The 19,114-nt window shown below is 40.0% G+C and overlaps 1 protein-coding gene across 1 annotated transcript; it reads left to right on the top strand.

Annotated features, from left to right (window-relative positions):
* Positions 1 to 449: 449 nt before the first annotated feature.
* Positions 450 to 18,628, top strand: LOC124864787 (phosphoribosyl pyrophosphate synthase-associated protein 2-like). The gene is made up of 11 exons (XM_047359693.1): positions 450 to 574; positions 3,037 to 3,197; positions 6,571 to 6,623; positions 7,861 to 7,927; positions 9,622 to 9,794; positions 9,896 to 10,011; positions 13,159 to 13,214; positions 14,298 to 14,446; positions 14,527 to 14,597; positions 14,681 to 14,827; positions 14,930 to 18,628. The coding sequence occupies exons 2-11, from the start codon at positions 3,115 to 3,117 to the stop codon at positions 15,086 to 15,088; spliced, it is 1,074 nt and encodes a 357-aa protein (XP_047215649.1). The 5' UTR covers positions 450 to 574; positions 3,037 to 3,114; the 3' UTR covers positions 15,089 to 18,628.
* The last annotated feature ends 486 nt before the right edge of the window (positions 18,629 to 19,114 follow it).

Genomic DNA, 19,114 nt, shown 5'->3' with positions numbered 1-19,114 from the left:
TTGTGAAAACAATAACCCAAGGTTAGGACATCTCCCAGAGCTCTGTTCAAACTAGCATCTGAACATGAAGAGTATGGGACACTCGCAAACCTATCAATACTTGTCTGGAAAGCATTAAAAGAGAAGCAGCCAAGAGGACCATGGTAGCTCTGGACGAGCTGCAGAGATCCACCACTCAGGTGGAAGAATCTGGACAGCGCGGTCATTAGCTATGCACGTTTTTTATATACGTTTATTTAGTTTTTCTTATTTTGATATGTTTTTCATTCTTGTCTAAGTGATGACCATTTTTTGGTACAGGCATTAACATACATTAAATATAACAGCTTGCCACTCACAACATGGCGGATGCGCTAACGTATCGTTTCTACTGTACAACGAATCCAACGAGGCGTCTTCACGCTCCTCTAGCTACGTCATGTTTTGATTGGCCAGCGACTACGTCAGTAAAGAAACCGAACGTCAGGAAGTCAGACGGTCGGAGTACGAACAGGTTGAAAAGCCCCCGCAGGCTTGTAGCTTTATTCAAATACGGCTTGGTTGCAGGTTGTAACCGGATCTTATTCACAAGCTGGTGAGGAGTTCTGCTTTGCTTTCTGTTTTTCCCCCTTCCCTTTACTCGATATTTCTCGCTAGCCCCAAAGACAGACCCGCTCTCAGACGCATAAAAAAATCATCTCTCAGCTCCGAGAGCTTTGCTCCGATAGGATTATTTTTAGCCAGATCTCGCGTTAGTACTCATGCCTTGATGTTGGCTAGTCGTTATCCTATGACGCTAAACGCGAGCGTTTTTCCTGTTGCTAGTTTGGTTTAACAACTCAAATTCCTTGTATGAGGTTGTCTTCTCAGTTGGATTTTGGAACAGTTTCTACATTAAATCTGTTATTCTGTTAGAATGAGTTAAATAGATGGTTCGTGTTGTTCAGTTAGCATAACAGAGTAAAGCTAACGTCGTGACTGTTCATATTACTATTGTATTAAGATTCCCCACCGCCGTAACATGCTCATATTATCTATTATCAACATTAGTGTCTGCTGTAAACAGCATCAAAGCCCCCCTGCATGTGTTGATTGAAGGTATTAGTTGCTCGATCAGTTGCTGACGTTGTCCGTTTGGCTGCACATGGTTTCTGATTGTAGCCTGGCCGTTTTGCTGCTCTCTCGTTGTATTTAATATTTATTACAACTATTAGGCTTGTTTGCGCCTATAGACTATAATAAAGTATCATTATTGTCAATAGTTAGCAAACCTTTCGTAAGAATAATTATGTAAAAACAAACTGATCTGAAGGAGGAAATAAAGCTTCCAATGAGTGTGCATGTTTTAAAAGCTAAACAGCAACACATTACAGGCTAGTAAAAGCATGTGGTCACGTATCAAATCAAACTGAGTTTTGGAATAGATGTACTTAAAAAATAAATAAATTGGAGTTGAACGTCAAACTTGTTTTAGAGAATAAAACTTCAACAATAAGTGTTGATTTTCAATAATAATTTAAAGAAAATGGATAAGGAATGATATTCTGGATATGTTTCTAAAATCAAAGGGGAAGTGCAACCTAAAGTAGTGGATGAAAAGCTGTTTCTTTTCTAATTTGAGGGGATGGAAAAGCCTGTAGCTTAATCAGCAGTCACAAGATTTGGAGCACAAACTACAGCCCGACACCCACAGATAGTAACACCCGTTACTGTGTGTAAATTCACCATCATTTTGTTCGAATGTGTTGAAAATATGTTTAAACTATTATCACAAGCTGACGCTATTAGCTTTAATCAGTTGTCCTGCACCTTCAGTGGTATAAGTTGTATTATTTCTAGTAGTAGTATTAGTAATATTTCCTATATTTCTACATTCTTGACTCTTACAAACATCCTGCAGAATGTGTATCGCTGTATCTGTTTTAGGTATAAGGGTGCCTCTTGACAGTTACAGCCTTTGTAAAAAGTTCAAATAGAAAAAGAGGAAAACTATAACCTAGAATAATGTCTAGATTTACAAAACCTACATATCCATACATTTCAAAATGGTTTTGTGGGGACCCCAATCTGGGGGCAGCATTGACAGTGTGAAACAGAATTACAATCACTTCAAAGTACACAGATATTTATTAAATGAAGCCTAAGGGTCATGTCTGAACCACACATCCAACCAGTGCCTCCATGTTTGCTTGTTTGTTTGTCTCTGTCCCAGAACATAAACCATTTAAAGTCCTTAAATATGGCCTTGGATCAACTAGTTTTTGCCTTTTCCGTCACAGATGGATTTAAACAGACAGAAATTAGCTTCATCCAAGTGTGTTTGTTAAAAGTAAAGTTAGTATAGGGTGAGTTTCTATCCTGGTAATTTATTTATACCCTGATAACTGCAGGGAAAACACAGAGGGGTAATAAGTCCCAGAAAACTAGCTGTAGTTCCTGGAAAAGGATCCTGATGTGGAAATCCTGCTTTTATGGACAGAGGGAGCTCCACATGTCTGATAGGATGAATTTATTCCGCTTTATTTTTCATTCATCTCTGTTTTTACGGTTCAGATTATCTGCAGACTTAACATCAGGTTTTTCCTGGGTTTTACGAGGGGAGATTTTTCCACCTTTGTCATAAACCCTGCTGGGAGCAGTAGCTTACTGAGAAGTGATAAGACGCTCGGGGGAGTTTAAGTGTTTCGGGTTGCCTGGAATCAAAGGTTCAGGGTAGAATAAAATAAACAATTTGTGCTGAATTTAATGCCATTTTCAGTGTTTTAAACAAATGTTCTGTGATCATCCCAATTTCCTCTGAATTGTGAAGTAATGGACATTTGGGCCACTATTTAACGTTAAGAGTGCCACAGGTTTTTACAAGCTGATTGCATATGGACATTTTAGCTGCCAGTCTTTGGATTTAAAACATGCAGAGATGGGGAGTTATCGCTCCAGTTCTGCAAACGCGATGCACTCATCCAATCTGTGTTTCCTGTTTCTCTCGCGTTGGTGTTGTACAAGTTGTCATGTAAATGTGAATGAAAGGAAGTCACCGCTCTTCTGTCTCCACTGCAGGAAGGTCTCAGTGCAGCGTGGGTGCCCAGGGATCCACTGCCTGAGTGTGGCGAGAGCAGCGGCCGAGACCCCAGAGACATGAACCACACCAAGGGCGGCTTGGTGATCTTCACCGCCAACTCGCACCCCTCGAATCGCGAGCTCGGCAAGAGGATCGCTGAGTGAGTATTGGAGGGTTTGCTGACATACTCCACTCACGATGCAGCATTAGTTATTTTACTGTAAACACACTAGATGGGTTCCTCGGGAGCCTGTCTGTTTTGATCCATGACACAGAAGGTCCAAGTCCTTTTGTAAAGCAAGCAAAGAGACCATAAAATGACAGAGTTTAGATGTTTCAGAGCACTGACTGAAACTTTAAGCCCTTAATGCCGGCAGGTCAACAGTGCTCTGCTCTCTGTACTCAGTTGTTGGTATCATTGTAAAAACTCTTCATTTTCTAATGTGTTCAGGCCTGTAGCACATGATAGTTTACATTTTCATGTCTGAAATCAAGAATATGTTCAAAAAAAGGTCTTTAGGTTGAATCAGTTCATTAAAATATTATATTTTATATTTATTTATTTATTTCAGACAATGATTTCAGACAATGACAAACAACAGTAAATAAATAAATCAATTTCAGAAATGCTTATAACAAACAAACAAATATCCAAATACCATACAAACAAGTGTTTGGTAAACATTAAATTAAATAAAATTTCCAGTTCCAAATAAATTAAATTAACTTAAACACAAATAGAAACCAGTAAAATAAACATTTTCCAACAAGCAAACTTGTCAGTATATTTAACCTGAGATCTGACATTGATTATTAATTAATATAAATTGTCTGGAAAGGGGTATGAAGAAGTAAAACTTATTTTTCATACCCCTTCTCCCTCTAATTGCACTTAAATTAACTTTGAGTAACCTTCCTAATTAACATCTATGTTTTTGATCCAGAATTCACAAACCAAAAACTAATAAATAAATATATATACACAATTATTTATATATATACATATAAATACATATACACATACATACATACACACACATATATACACATACACACACACATATATACACATACAGACAAACATGTACCTCCACATATGTACATGTAACTGCACACATGCATACCTACACACACAGAAACACACCACACATTAGGCCTAGATCCACATTCACATTCTTGTATATCGGCACTTAGAGACCCCCCCCAAATCATCAGAGCCACAATCCAACACCACAGCTCCACCATCCCCAGCTCCCCCCACCAATCCCAACCCCCCACCCCACAGCGCAAAGAGGCGGACAAGATCCCCAGGACCCCCCTGAACTACCAAGCCGTCCACAAGAGTCCCCTGAACCCCGACCTGCCCCCCACCACCACGAGGCACAGAGCGAGGAGCAGCGAGAGAAGCCAGGCTGCAACAACTGCAGCGTCAGGCTGCAACCACAGAGGACCAGAAGCAGAGAAGAGGGCCCAGCACCCCCATGCACCCCATGCAAACACACAGCAGAAACACAGACACGCACACACACACACACACACATACATACCGTGCTCAGATGAGATACCATTCACCTCATCTCCTCATCCCAGTACATGTTGAAAAACATCAGTTTTAGTCTTTTTTTTAAACAGACTCATGCTTGGACATTGCTTCAGCTCTTTTTGGAGTTTATTCCAGACCTTCACACCACTGACTGAAATGCACATTCTCTTCATGGTGGTTCGAACCCTCAAGGTTCTGAAATTGAGATTTTCCCTGTAGTCATAACCCCCCACTCTATCAGTGAACAGCTTTTGAATATTTTCTGGTCGTTGTTTATTTCTAGCTTTATACATCAGCTGAGCTGTTTGAAATTCTGCCAGATCTGGGAGTTTGAGGAGGCAGGACTCTATAAATAGTATGTTAGTATGGTTGTGAAATCCTGCCTTATGAACCATTCTGATGGCCCTTTTTTTGTAATGTGCATAACGGTTGCAGTGAGGTTTTATAGGTGTTGCCCCATATTTCCACACAATAGCTCAAGTAAGGTAATATAAGAGAACAATACATAATATGAAGAACATCATGATTTAGAAAATATTTAGCTTTGCTGAGAACAGCAATACTTCTGGATATTTTTGTTTGAATGTATTTTATATGAGGTCTCCAGCAAATCTTATTGTCTATCATTACTCCCAAAAACTTAATTTCCTTAACTCTCTCTACTGCTATATTATCTATTAGGATCTGAACATCTGTTCTTCTTCCGCAGTTTCCAAACAACATAAACTTGGTTTTATCCAAATTTAATGATAATTTGTTAATATCAAACCATATCTTAAGTTGACATAACTCTAAGTTGATTTCAGCCATAAGCCGATCCAAATTATCACCGGTAAAAAAGATATTAGTATCATCTGCAAACAAAACAAATTTAAGTATTTTAGAAACTTTACAGATGTCATTTATGTAAATAATAAACAATTTTGATTTGTTCAGAAGGTTCGTTCAGTTCATGCAGTTCATTTGTGCACTAAACTCACCTTAACCCGCACAGCGGCACGCTCACGCTGACCTCAACTGACCTGAGAAAGGAATCAATCAGTTAATTAAGTGATTCGATTCAGTTAGTCCACTGAAATGAATCAGTTGTTTTGACAACCTCACCAGTTAGAAAACTACAGATTTTCTGTCTACAGCCGTAGAGTGAAAGCCTTCAAGATGGTCCCATGACAAACAGTACAACATCATCCATATGAGGAGGTGATTCCTGTTTTAGCGGGCGTTACTTAAAAGCCTACTTTTGTGTTCATTAACTTAATAAATTTGAAAGCCTATGGAAATCCCACTTCTGATTTATTCATAATTGATCCATTAAAATGTTTTAGAATTTAAAACATGAGGATCTTTGCTGTTTGTGAAACTAGGATTTTTACAAGTGTTTTCACAAGTATCCCCTCTGAATGTGGCCCAAGTCTGCCCTGAATGCCTTTTTAAAGCTGTATTTAACACAATTCACCTGTGATCTCCCCAGTGTCATGATAGCGGCAGATCTAAACAGCCCCAGTTGTTGAGCTTCTCTACAGTGTTTGTCTTGGACGGTTAAGTTTGACACTGATGTATTGACCTGTAATTTTTAACCAAGACCGGGACAGACTTTAAAAATGTCCAAATGTAAACCCAATAGAGAAGTAAACCCAGCACAATATGAACTGCTGTTCTTGCCAGTTGTTTTACCACACAACTGGTTATTAGATAAATTGCACCTTTTGAGGCCATTTTACGCGTAAATAAAAGACTGCTTTAAGGACACGTGCTGCAACCTCTGACTATATAAAGCCATTGGGCCACATATTTATTACTACTGGATGCTACGTTTCATGATGGAATTTGAATGCAGCATGTTCAACTTAAAACATGTGTTGTAATAATTTAGAAATCTGTCAGCATAAGGTGACGAAATGTGAAAAAATATTTTGCAAGGTACCAAAAATCTATTCTCTTGCTCTCTAGCGTCCAACAACAGTTCCGTTTTCTTTCCTTCTCTTCCAAGGCGATTAGGGGTGGAGCTGGGAAAGGTGCAGGTGTACCAGGAAGCAAACAGAGGTAAGTTGATGACAAACAGGAAATACCTTCTCATGCTTGTCAAGATGTGTCATTAGAGTCAATGCTAACTCCCTTCTATCGACATTTATGGACAAAGAAACCTTAGATGATGAACGAAACGCGACCAGTGCCTCACACCAACACCTCACCTGAAGTTCATACGCTGTGTTTACCAGGAAAGATATTTAGAAGCATTGAATAATGTCCGTTTAGAAATATGTAACATGTTCACTATAACAGTAGTGGTATTACAGTGTTAAAGATGTACAAGATAACACAACCCGGCTTTTTTGATATGTCAACACAAGCTGTCTTAAAATAGATGTGGTGGGGAGATTGATCTGTGGGTTTTTTTCTGTAGATGTTGAGTTTGAGGTCCACACAGCAGCTATGAAATTAGATAATAAAGGATTAGAATCCACCAACGGTCTGCTGCAGCGGAAAGATCATCTATACTCCATTGTATCGCTGTTCTGCTCATCCTCAGGAACATACCTTTCATTTTGTTCCTTTTCCTTCAGCTTCATTATCTAACATTGTGAGACCTCTGTTAAATGAATGTATGATCTATCTGATTGATCGTCCTGTGGTTTGTAGCAGCAGATTTCTGTAGTGAAGTCAAACTTAAAAAGTGAACACTAAAGTAATTTAAGTGTTTCTCCTTTACAACACAAGTTCTTTTTTTACGTGACTATTTAATCGCTGTTGTAGCTGTTTGTTTTAACCAACACTCTGGTTGGACAGGCCGCTCAGGATAACTTATCGACTCGCCAGATACCGATTATTGTGCAAACTGTGTTGTTGCTTCTAAAAGCTTTGTCTAGCCATGCTGATGCAAGTTGGACCAATCAGAAATTGATTAATTGGAGCAGATATGGGGAGGTTAAAGTCCAGAATCTGTTTCTATAAAACTCCATGTTTAGGGAAATGCAGTCATTGCAGCTAACAGACTTGTATAAAATTGCATGTTGATTTAACGTAGCACAGTTTACAACTGCAGCTCCCAGTTCACACTGTCGGATCTGTTATTCGTTTAGTTTTGCTGGAGATTCGGCCGTCCTTCGGAACATATTCTGTTTCTAATCCCTTTTATTGTGGGCGTTTTGAGTTTTGGAATGCAGGTATGTGCTGTTGTACACAGCAGTGGGGTAGGAGGACAAGCTTCACAGGCTTTGTTATGAGATACCAGGGTGTATTTGTGCAGCTGACTGTATTTGTGCTTTTTTTGTTTCCTTAGAAACGCGGGTACAGATCCAAGAGTCTGTGCGAGGCAAGGATGTCTTCGTCATCCAGACAGTGTCAAAGTAAGAACCAGAATGCATACGCTGCCTCAGAAAGCATTCATAACTCATAAGGTTTTTTCACATTTTGTCACTGCAGACTTTCTCAATTTCTATAATTGAATCAACGTATGAGTTCAGCTGTTGAACATTAGTGAGCAAACGGCATCATGAAGGCCAAGGAAATGGCAGACGGGCCAGAGAGAAAGTGGTCAAGACGATTAAGGGAGGGTTTGTTTAGACAACATTATCCCAAGGTTTGACCATCCTCCAGAGTTCTGTTCAGTCCATTGTCTGAAATCAGGAAAGAGGACGGAACATCTGCAAATTAGAGCTGCAACGTTCTTTGAATGATTCTATTTTAAAATGGCCAGTGTCCTCCAGGCGTTAGAAGTGACCGTGGTCCAACACATCTGAATCAAATGGGTGAATTACCCCCTCAGTATGCAGTGAAGCTCTGCACAGGCCTGGTTATGAGCCGTACAATTCAGGTGTGTTGGACCAAGGACGCTTCTAATACTTGCAGGACACTGGGTCTAGAGGACTGGAGATGCACCGGTGCTCTACATTTAACTGGGTTAGCTTAGCCAGAAAGACGTGTTTCTGAAAAGGCAAAAACAACTTTCGTTGATGACGCTGCGCTCTGTTCGTCCACAGCAGAGTTCAGTTGAACAGAGGTCAGCGTTTTCTAAATAACCAGTAAAAACTAGGTTTTATCTGAAGAGCTGCATTCTTTTCTTGTGCTAAAACCAACCATAGAACCTAACGTGGTCTGATGAAAATGATAATGAGACCCTCTGATAGCAGCTTGACCAGCTGCTTTCTCCTCAGTCTGGAGCAGTTTAATAGATAACATGTTTCTGTTGGCTGCGTGAGCGTCTGTTTTACTGGTCTGTGGTTAAAGTTCAATAAATTCCAACTTTGACCTGAGCACAGGTTAGGGGTAATGGTAATAATGGAGGAATTATTCGATAGATTACTCAGTTACTGAAATTTTTAATTATGCCAGGAAATGGTTCCATTGTAACTCTAGAGGAGCAGCAGTGATTCACAGCTCAGGTTGGACAACTTGTGACAGAACTATGCCCTCACCGATCTGGACTTCATAGAAGAAATCCATCGTTGATTGGAAAAAGGTGCTCTGGTCGGATGTGACGAAAGTTGAACATTTTGACTTGCTTACAAAAAAACACAGTGGCAGAAAACTAACCCTGCCAATCAGCCTGAACACACCATTCCGAGCGGGAAACGTGGTGGTGGCGGCATCATACTGTGGGGACTGGGAACACTGGTCAGAGCTGGATACCAAAGAAAAGCTGTTAGAGGCTGAAAAGGTGTGAGACTGGAGCTGCTTGAGGTAAAATGTCAGTCAGTGCATGTCTGGTAGAGATGCATCATAAAAGACTTGAGGCTCTAAATGCAGCAAAGATGGTTTTTCAAAGTTTTGACTCAAGCGGTGTAAATGTGCCACACATTTCAGTCTTCTAACAATCTTTAGATTGTTTAAATAATCCACTACTTTGTGTAGGTCTGTAGCATGAAGTCCCAATAAAACACATTCATGTTTATGGTTTTACCAAGACAAAATGTAAAAAAAAAAAAAAATTCAACCAGTATAAATATTTCTGCATGGCTCTGTACTGTTAAAAAGACATACTTCCCATCCAGTCACGTTATGTGGAGTAAATATTGTTTCCTTTATGGTGTGTCTGTATCAGGGATGTCAACACCACCATCATGGAGATGCTGATCATGGTGTACGCTTGCAGGACATCATGTGCGCGCAGCATCACTGGGGTCCTCCCCTACTTCCCCTACAGCAAGCAGTGCAAGATGAGGAAGAGAGGCTCCATCGTCTCCAAGCTCATCGCCTCCATGGTGTGTAAAGCTGGTAAGTAGGAAAGGATCGGACCCTCACGCACTGGTTGTTTAGTCAGTAACACATTAAGTAAATCCTTTGAGTAACTTACGTGAACTTGTGTTTTTGTGTAGGCCTCACCCACCTGATCACCATGGACCTCCATCAGAAGGAGATTCAGGGCTTCTTCAACATTCCAGTGGATAACCTGAGGGCGTCTCCGTTTCTGCTTCAGTACATTCAGGAGGAGGTAAAAAACAAACAAAGCTGCACCATGAACAGTGCTGTGAAAAATGTATTCCTTACAAATTTCTTCTGTTTTTGCTTCTTTGTCCCACTTAAATGTTTCAGATCATCGAACAAATGTCATTATTTTGTAAACATAGCCTGAGTAAATACAAAAAGCTGTTTTCAAGTGATGATTTCAATCATTAAGGGGGAAAAGCTATCCAGAGCGTCCTGGTCGTATGTGAAAAAGTAATTGCCCTCCTTGTTCAATCATAAATGAACTGTGATTAAACTCCATTAGAGCAGAGCTCAAACGTCAAACGTGACCTGCAGATATTTAAATGGAACCTTTCTGAGGCTGAAAGATCTAAAAAAGCAACACATCATCTAAAAAAATGAAGAAAAAGACAAACAGTAAAAAAAAAAACAAAGTCATTGGCCAGTCAACCAAATTGACTCCAAGAGTGCATCGACGATTCAACCAGGAGCTCACAAAACCACCCAGAGAAACATCTGAAGCTCTGCAGGCCTCACTTGCCTCAGTTAAGGTCAGAGTTCATGATTTAACAATAAGAAAGAGAGACTGGGCAAAATTGCCTCCCTGGAGAGTTCCAAGACCAAAAGCACTGCTGACCAAGCGGAACATGATGGTCTGTCTCACAGTTACTCAAAAACTATCTTGATGATCCCCAAGACCTTCAAAAACTATTGTGACCTGATGAGACAGAAGAACTCTGTGGATAGTTTGGATCCTGTTTCACTTGGCATAAAACTAACAGCATTTCAGAAACAGACCACCTAACTGAGGGTCAAACGTGGTGGTGGTGTGATGGTTTGTGGCTGTTTGCTTCTCCAACACCTGGATGACCCGCCATAATTAATCGAATCGTGATATTTGCTCTCTGCCAGATCCTGCAGGACAATTAAGCCCAATCACACTTCAAAAAAGAAGTTTGTGAGTGGCATCAAGACTCATTCAGGGTGTCCACGCATCCTTAAAAAGTCTGAAATTTATGTATCTAAATTAAGGCCTTAAAATCTCTCACATTCAGGGAAGAAAATCTAAGTTGGCCTTAAATTCGTTAATCTCAGGTCTTAAATTTTGTCGTGACCGGACTATTTAAATCCTGTATACTCTCGTATACGTAGTTTCTTCTCACGGTGTCAAACAAAAGCTTGATGTGCAGACATCTTTATTGCATTCTGTGACTCGAGGCTATTGAGGCTACAGGTAACTAGTTGCTAATATACCCTTGCTAGCGAGCTTTTTTGCGTCTATTATGGGTAAGTGCAAATTTATCACCAGTTGGCTGGACGACGTTTGTTTTCACCACTGGCTCACTTCTGCTTCCGACCCATATGAGGCCAGGTGCATTCTGTGCAAAAAACCCTTTAAGATCTGCACTACGGGGGTTAAGGCTGTAGAAAGCCGCTGCCAAGAGCCACTTACGCCCCCTTTCCACTGGCTCGTTTCAGGCAGTGCTGCTTCGCTCCACTCGGTTCCGCTCTTCTTGGAACGGCACCAGTTGTGTTTTCACTGACCCACTGACAGCTGAAGATCCGCCTCCAGCCACCGGTGCGCTGTGCTGGGTTTTATGATTAAGTTTTTATCTTGGATATTCATGCTCCAGGGGTTCACCGGGTTCCTCCCGTTTGACCCGATGCAGGCAGCCTGATTAGGGGCAGCTGCTCTCTGCCTGCTCCCTCCTCCTGCAGATGCTGGTTCTCTTAAGGACATTCAATACATCTCCAAACCAAGCTCAGTGTTTCATGGTGGTGTTGTTTTGTGTGTTTTGGGGGAAATGTTTGCGAGTGTGAACAGCTGGTTTACGATGTTATTAAATACAGCGCCCCCTACCTGCGTGTTTTCAGAAAGTGTTCATGGTGTCCTTTTTTCTTTTCTTTCAGCCTTCAGGCACGGGTTATGATATGTAAATAGTTAAATTATATTTTTTTTGACCCGCTCAGGCAAATGTGGTCCTTTATATTATTATAGTTGCTTTTGAGTTTTATTAATCGTCCCTGCACTAACTTAGTGAAAACCTTCTCGTTCCTCCTGATCCCACGACCAATCAGTGAACAGCTGTCTGTTCACATCACATGTAGTCCCGACTCAGCCCCAATCTTACCTGCTCAGGAGCAGGGACCACAAAACTAAGTACCAGTACGGAAGAAACAGTAATGGAATTTTACTTTTGTTTATACAACAATTGAACAAGGGAGCAATTTTATCATTTTATTGAGCATAAAGTTATAAAATTGCTCCCTTGTTCAACTATTGTATTCATAAATAGATGAAAACTAAACATGAATGTGTCTCATTGTGTGACACACATGATATGCTTGATTGTAATACAGCAGGATCCCCCAACCATCCCCTATATTTACAGTTTTTTTGGGGGGCATTAAATTTCATTCAAGGTAGCATTAAAAAGGTCCAAAAAGGTCTGAAATTTGACTTGCTGAAGCCAGCAGATCCCATGATAATGCCACTTATAACAAACTCTCAGGGAGATCTGGATAGCTTTTTCCTTTAATGAATGAAGTCATTTGAAAACTGCTTCTTGTGTTTACTCAGGTTATCTTTAGCCTGTGCTAAAATAAGTTTGATATGAAACATTTAAGTGTGGCAAAAACTGAAGAAATCTGTAAAGAGGTGAACACTTTGTCACTTCACTGTATTTTAAATGGATCATCATCACTAAATCAATGTACTCGGTATGAGTATTGCTAAGAACTGCTCTCACTGCAATAAATGTTAGGCCAATTAATGAATTCAGGCACCACGCATTCATGCTCTCTTTCAGAAGCTCAGTCAGAAACAACGTTTTCAGTAAAACCTTGTTGTATAGATGGAAATATTGACTTTTTGCTAGTAGCTGGATAGATCATTCATGTGTGGTCTGTTTCATGTGAATCCAAAGCAGAAAGACTTAAACACTGTTTAGTTATTTGTTTATTTATCACATAACAGATTCCATGTTGGAAACAAACCACTGAGTAAAGGTCTTGTGTACTTGGTTGCTCAGCTAAATACTGTTATGAGGAGCAACGTAATGGTTCTAGCCTGTCCTTCATATAGACAAGAACAAGGAACCTGTTATGATGCTCACTCTGTTGTGAATGTGACAAACCTAACTACGATCCTATTTTACATGTAAACCCTTAGATCCCCAACTACAGAAATGCTGTAATTGTTGCCAAATCTCCAGCTTCTGCAAAAAGGTAAGGTCTCCTTCATCAGTGTTGCTGGTTAGAGTAAAGCTTTGTTTGTTTTTATTATGAGGTGACTTCACAGACAAATATTGCAATGTCTCTTAAACGTTTTCACATTTTGTCACATTACAGCTTTAGTGGATATTGCTGGGATTTCATGTCACAGACTAACGCAAAGCAGTGCATAATTGTGAAGTGGAAGGAAAAGACGAAGTAATCCATATTGAAAGAGGCTAAAAGGATCAATTCTCAAGTGATGTCAATAGTTGCCCAGTTGGCGATAGGTCTGGACGTTGACCGGACTATTCCTTTTATCTTAACCACTCCATTATATGTTTAGGGTGGTTGTCCTGCTGGAGGGTGAACCTCCACCCCAGTCTTAAGTCTATCTCTCCATCAGAGCTGACCAGCTTCCCTGTCCCTGCTGAATAAAGGTATCCATCCCACAGCATGATGCTGTCACTACAATGCTCTGTCATGGGGATAATGTATTCAGGGTGACTGTGTTTTGCATGTTGACCAAAAAGTAAAGTGTTGGTTTTTTCTGACCACAGCATCTTTTTCCGCATGTTTGAACTTCCCCCTACGTGACTTGTGACAAACTGCAAACAGACCTTTATTTGACTTCCTTTTAATAATGACGTTCTTACCTCTTGTTCATAAAGGCCAATTTTGTGGAGTGCATAACTAATATTTGTTTTGTCAATAGATTCCTCCACCTGAGTTCCCTGCAGCTCCTCCAGAGTCATCATGGGTCTCTTGGTTGCTCTACTGATTAACAGTCTTCTTGCTCAGCCTGTCAGTTTAGGTAGACGGCCATTTCTTAAACTTCCAAGGCCTAAATAATTTTTCCTTCCTCTTCAGTTCAGTTGTGAACTACACCGTGTTGATTTATCATGTTAACTTTATAGACGACATCGTTTGTAGTTTTAATGTGAGGGATTATAAGAAGGTTAAAGTGGCATAAGTGCCTTTGCAAGTTTGTAGAAGGTGTGTATTTTCTGTTGTATTTCTTCCTATTAACTCATGTAAACAGAAGAACCTGACTTGTTAAGTAGCCGGTGACTGGTTTGTTCTCTGCTTGGTGTTCAGGGCTCAATCGTTTGCTGAACGGCTTCGTCTCGGCATAGCTGTAATCCACGGAGAAGCTCAGGATGCCGAGTCAGACCAGGTAGACGGACGACATTCCCCGCCCACAGTCAAGACCACTGGAGCCATTCACCCGAGCATGGAGATCCCATGTAAAGCACTAATTCTAATCATAACATCTCCATTATTTAACCCATCGTTACTTACTGGAATTGTTGATTTGAATCTGCAGTGCTGATCCCGAAAGAAAAACCTCCAATCACTGTGGTAGGAGATGTAGGGGGACGCATCGCCATCATAGTGGTGAGCTTTCCCAAAGCCATTTGGGCCAGACTTTGACCTGATTTAATTTTGGAGCAAGTTGTGTTGACATGCTTGTTCTGCAGGATGACATCATTGACGATGTCGATAGCTTTGTGGCAGCAGCAGATACGTTGAAGGAAAGGGGGGCCTACAAGATTTATGTCATGGCTACACACGGCCTGCTCTCCTCAGATGCCCCGAGGTTTATAGAGGAGTCTTCTATCGATGAGGTCAGAGTTTTTAACTTGAATTACTTCCTGCAGCTGACTGATCTGTTGGGTTTGCTGTAACATTCTCCTTCATAGTTATCCTCTTACATTGCTCCCTCTCAGGTGGTGGTGACTAACACGATTCCCCACGAGCTGCAGAAGCTCCAGTGCCCAAAGATCAAAACGGTAGACATCAGCATGATTCTATCAGAGGCGATCCGCCGGATCCACAACGGAGAGTCCATGTCCTATCTGTTCCGCAACATCGGTGTGGATGACTGAGCAGTCTGTCACTCTTATATCCCTGTGGGAACGATCCTTTAATATGTTACGTTTCATTTTCCTCTTACACTAACAGAGGTTTCTCCACTGGTTGGTTTGAAGTCCTGTTAAAGTTCATACTGGGATAAAAAACAAAACCCATCGTTGTCTTGATAAATATGAGGGGTCATTAACACATGATACATCTCATAACTCAGGGGTCGGCAACCTTTATTATCAAAAGAGCCATTTAGCCCCCTCTGCCACCAAAGAGCCGCAAAAGATAACGCAGCTCATAAACTTTTAAAAGGTTTGAATCGTTTTTTTTTTTTTTGCTTTCCAAGGTTTTCACGTTCCAGGCAAACAGCGAAGCGTTTCAGCATGTCTTCAATGGCAGCCACCAAGCTCAGCAGGAGATCTGAATATGAGCTCTCGACTTTATCTAACAATGAACAAAACAGTCTGCGGTTTAACCTGCAAATATTTTTCTAATAACGAGGGTCATCACTTCCATGCATTCAGGGGGGGATGTTTGAGCACACAGTGCTGCTTGGTGCAAGATACAGTGAAAGGTCATCATCTCTCGATCCAGCGACTTTCCAGGTATTCACAAAGCCCTTCTTTGTTTCACCATCAGTAGACTTTTACACCAGGTGACTGATGTTTATTCCTTTGGCTTTTAGACAACCAAAAACAGCCTCACAATGTCCTGTCCTCGGGTTTGGCCCTTTAACATTATGAGTTCAATCAGTTCTTCCTGCGGCCCATCGGAGTTCACCTCTGCATAGCAGTGTTGTCTGCTCTATGGGTTGCATCACTTGACTCATCACAGGCACCTGAACATGCTTGAGCTGATGTTGTCATTTTGCTTACAGCCAATGTTTGTTGCCATTTTAATGGTCGTGTCCTTGAAGTTCTCTGCAGAGGGAGGCATCGCTTACATTTTTGTAATGATTTCCGGTTTGTTTTTGAATTCAGAGAATAGATGCTCTGATATTTTCCCGTATTGTCTGTGATCGACTTCCACCTCCTTACAATCTCATGAGCTGCCTCAAAGCTAGCAATAGTATAGAGATGATCCACTTCTTGAAAGTATGTTTGCTCCTCATCTTTCCACAGTAGTCCTGAAATCGCACTCTTTCCTCCAGCTTCATTTAGCTACTTTTTAGCAAATGCTTGTTTTGAAAATGTCTTTCAATGTTACATTGAAAACTGTTGATATCTGTGCTAATTTCTCGCCAGATATCAAACACACAGGTAAGCTTGTCTTCATGGTTAGCTTACTGCGGGGGTAAGCTAACCATGTGGAGCTGACGCATCTTTTAATTGGGAAACTTTTTTAAAATTCAGTGTTTGAGTATCACCTCAAACTCTTAAGATAACTGTGCACCAAATAAAATAATATATAGATAAAAATGTAATTAATACATTTTGTCAGAGCCAAAGGAGCCAATACAAGGAGGCTGAAGAGCCGCAGGTTGCCGAACCCTATCCTAGCTCATAGTTCTGCACAGCCTAATTCTAACATTAACATTATAAGTCTTTCTTTCAGATGTCTTTTAAAGTCTAACATGTTCAGTATCAGCTCTTCTCATGCCCAACAATTATAGTAAAACCACCCTAGTTACATACACAAATGCATATCGCCTTCTCGGACTTTTGATACATATCTGGTGTTCCTTGAAAAACTATTTACACCCCTTGAATTCTTCACATTTTGTCATGTTACAGCCACAAACATCAGTGTATTTTATTGGGATTCTATTTGATAAACCAACAAGATAACCCGTAATTGTCAAGTGTAAAAAAAAATTCTACACATTTTTCAACTTTGTGTATAAAGCTGAAAAAAGTGGCCTACATTTGTATTCAGCCGCCCTTTGAGTCGATATTTTCTTTCCTTGTGCAAGATGCTTTCACTGCTATGTTTCACTCAGGTGGTTTGTTCAGGGTAATGTGCAGAGTTAGTTTACCACCTCATGTAGCTTTCTGCATGTAGGCAAAGTTCAATATTTGTCAGCTGACCAGAGCTCCTTCTTTCATACTTGGTTTGGGGCAAACAGGACTACTTAGGGCAGTTTTTTAAACAGTGTCTTTCTTCTTGACAACTTTCCAAATTATACACACGTAGTCTCTGTTGCCCCTCTCCACCTTTCAATCCATGATCTTCATGTATTTTTTGTTTCCTATCAGAAAGACCTGGACTTGGAATGAAGGGTTGAATATTAATTACATCTCCGATCTACATCAGAAGATGGTCACAAACCCATACCAAGTATGGGGCGTAACGGTAACAAGGGATTGTGGAACGAGTGCATATGTGATATGAAGCAAATTAACGATGGCAGCAGCAAACAAGTCCTTGGGTGCAAAGAGAGCAGATGTACGCTACAATGTGTGGGCCATGTCCCTTTTGTTCCGCAATCAAAGCAACAATCTCTGAAAGCACACGCAGGCTGAATACAAATAGAAAATACACTTTTCATATTTTATTCTGTTAGAACTTTGCTAACATTGAAGCTTGTGGTTGTAATTTGAAAGAATATGAAAAGGAAAGTGGTGTGAGTGCTTTATGCAAACTTACTTGATCAAACACAGATCAGTTGTAGCTGGATATTATGGACTACTATCTGGCTTTCCCACTTTACATACAATGCACACTGCATTTTTTTTCTTTTCTTTGTATCTAATTTTTCCCCACTCTGAAAACTAAGGTGAAAGTTGTGTTTGTAAATACTTGCAACGAATGTCTGCTTCTGATTTGACCAATTAGAGAAGAGAGCCCGTGCCTTCTGCAGGGTTTAGGTCAAACAAGCCTTCATGGCTTTGCTGCATATGTTGATGTCCTGGTTGCTTTTTGAAACCCCTTGAATATGCTGGTTCAAACTAATTAATCGATGCCGAGTATCTTTGAATTCAGATGTCTTTTTTTAAAACCATTTTTTAAAGTTGATTGTTTAGTTTCTAGCTGGTCATATACCTGTAGTTGCCATAGTGTTTGATTCTTACATTGTGTCAATTATTATGATTTTTGTTATTAAACTGGAATTAACGGAAAATTTCTCCAGCACTGACTGGAAACCAGATTTAATGGCCGATCACCTGTGCAACGTTTGTCAATAGTAATCCACATAACTCGTTGTGCCATCAGTCTATCGCTTCCATGTGTTTTATGTTGTCTTCTGCCATTAGTCTGCAACAGTTGGAGGCTCAAAATTTCAGAAACCTGTCTTTTAAATATATATTTATTTTTTTGGTTTTAAATTTGAAGGTTAGGAAAAAAACAATGTTACATACGGTCAGTCTCTGGCCAGAATGTTTTTAACGATGTTCAAATGGGTAAATACTTGATCCGTGGATCTGTGTGGAAGAGCTCCGTTTAGTTTGCTTTAATATGAGATCCAGAGATGTTCCAAGCTGTAGCTGGAGCAGATAAACAGGCTTTTTCTGACACATAAAACTTGACTAAAGCAGGTATTTGTTACCTTGTCAGATGTTTCAAAAAAATTGTTTTTGTATTTATTTTCTGCACCAAAATTAATAAATGTGTATAAAAAGAAAGCATGTAGTTTTGTGTTATTTTGTCCGCGTAATAAATGCGTAATAATCCCAGGTATAGTAAACAAAGCATTGGCTCCATTTAAAAGTAGACGTGTGAATAGCCTAAATAAATTAATTTTTTATTGTAGTAACATGATTTCACTTAGAAAAATGAAGAAAATCCAACTTTAAGTATATGAAGGAAAATCTCCATGTTGGGAAGTAACAGATTTGTAACCAATCTATTAACATTCCCTTTCAATTTAACGCATTTTATTATTTCAAAATATTTGGGAGTTATTCAGAGTCAGTGGGAGCTTCTAATAAGTAATCTATGACTTTCTGTTTCCATGGTGTATAAATACAATGTAACATTTATTTTGGCCATATATGTCTACTGGTTGTTTCAGAATCAACTTTATTGCCAAGTTTATGCACACAAAAAAGGGATTTGACTCTGGTGCACTTTGCTCTCAGTGAAGATTATTTTTATATATATGATTTACC

This window comes from Girardinichthys multiradiatus, chromosome Y (genome assembly GCF_021462225.1).
Source record: "Girardinichthys multiradiatus isolate DD_20200921_A chromosome Y, DD_fGirMul_XY1, whole genome shotgun sequence".
Classification (NCBI taxonomy): Eukaryota; Metazoa; Chordata; class Actinopteri; order Cyprinodontiformes; family Goodeidae; genus Girardinichthys; species Girardinichthys multiradiatus.
Note: the sequence above shows the minus strand (reverse complement) of the source record. Positions and strands in the feature narration are given on the sequence as shown.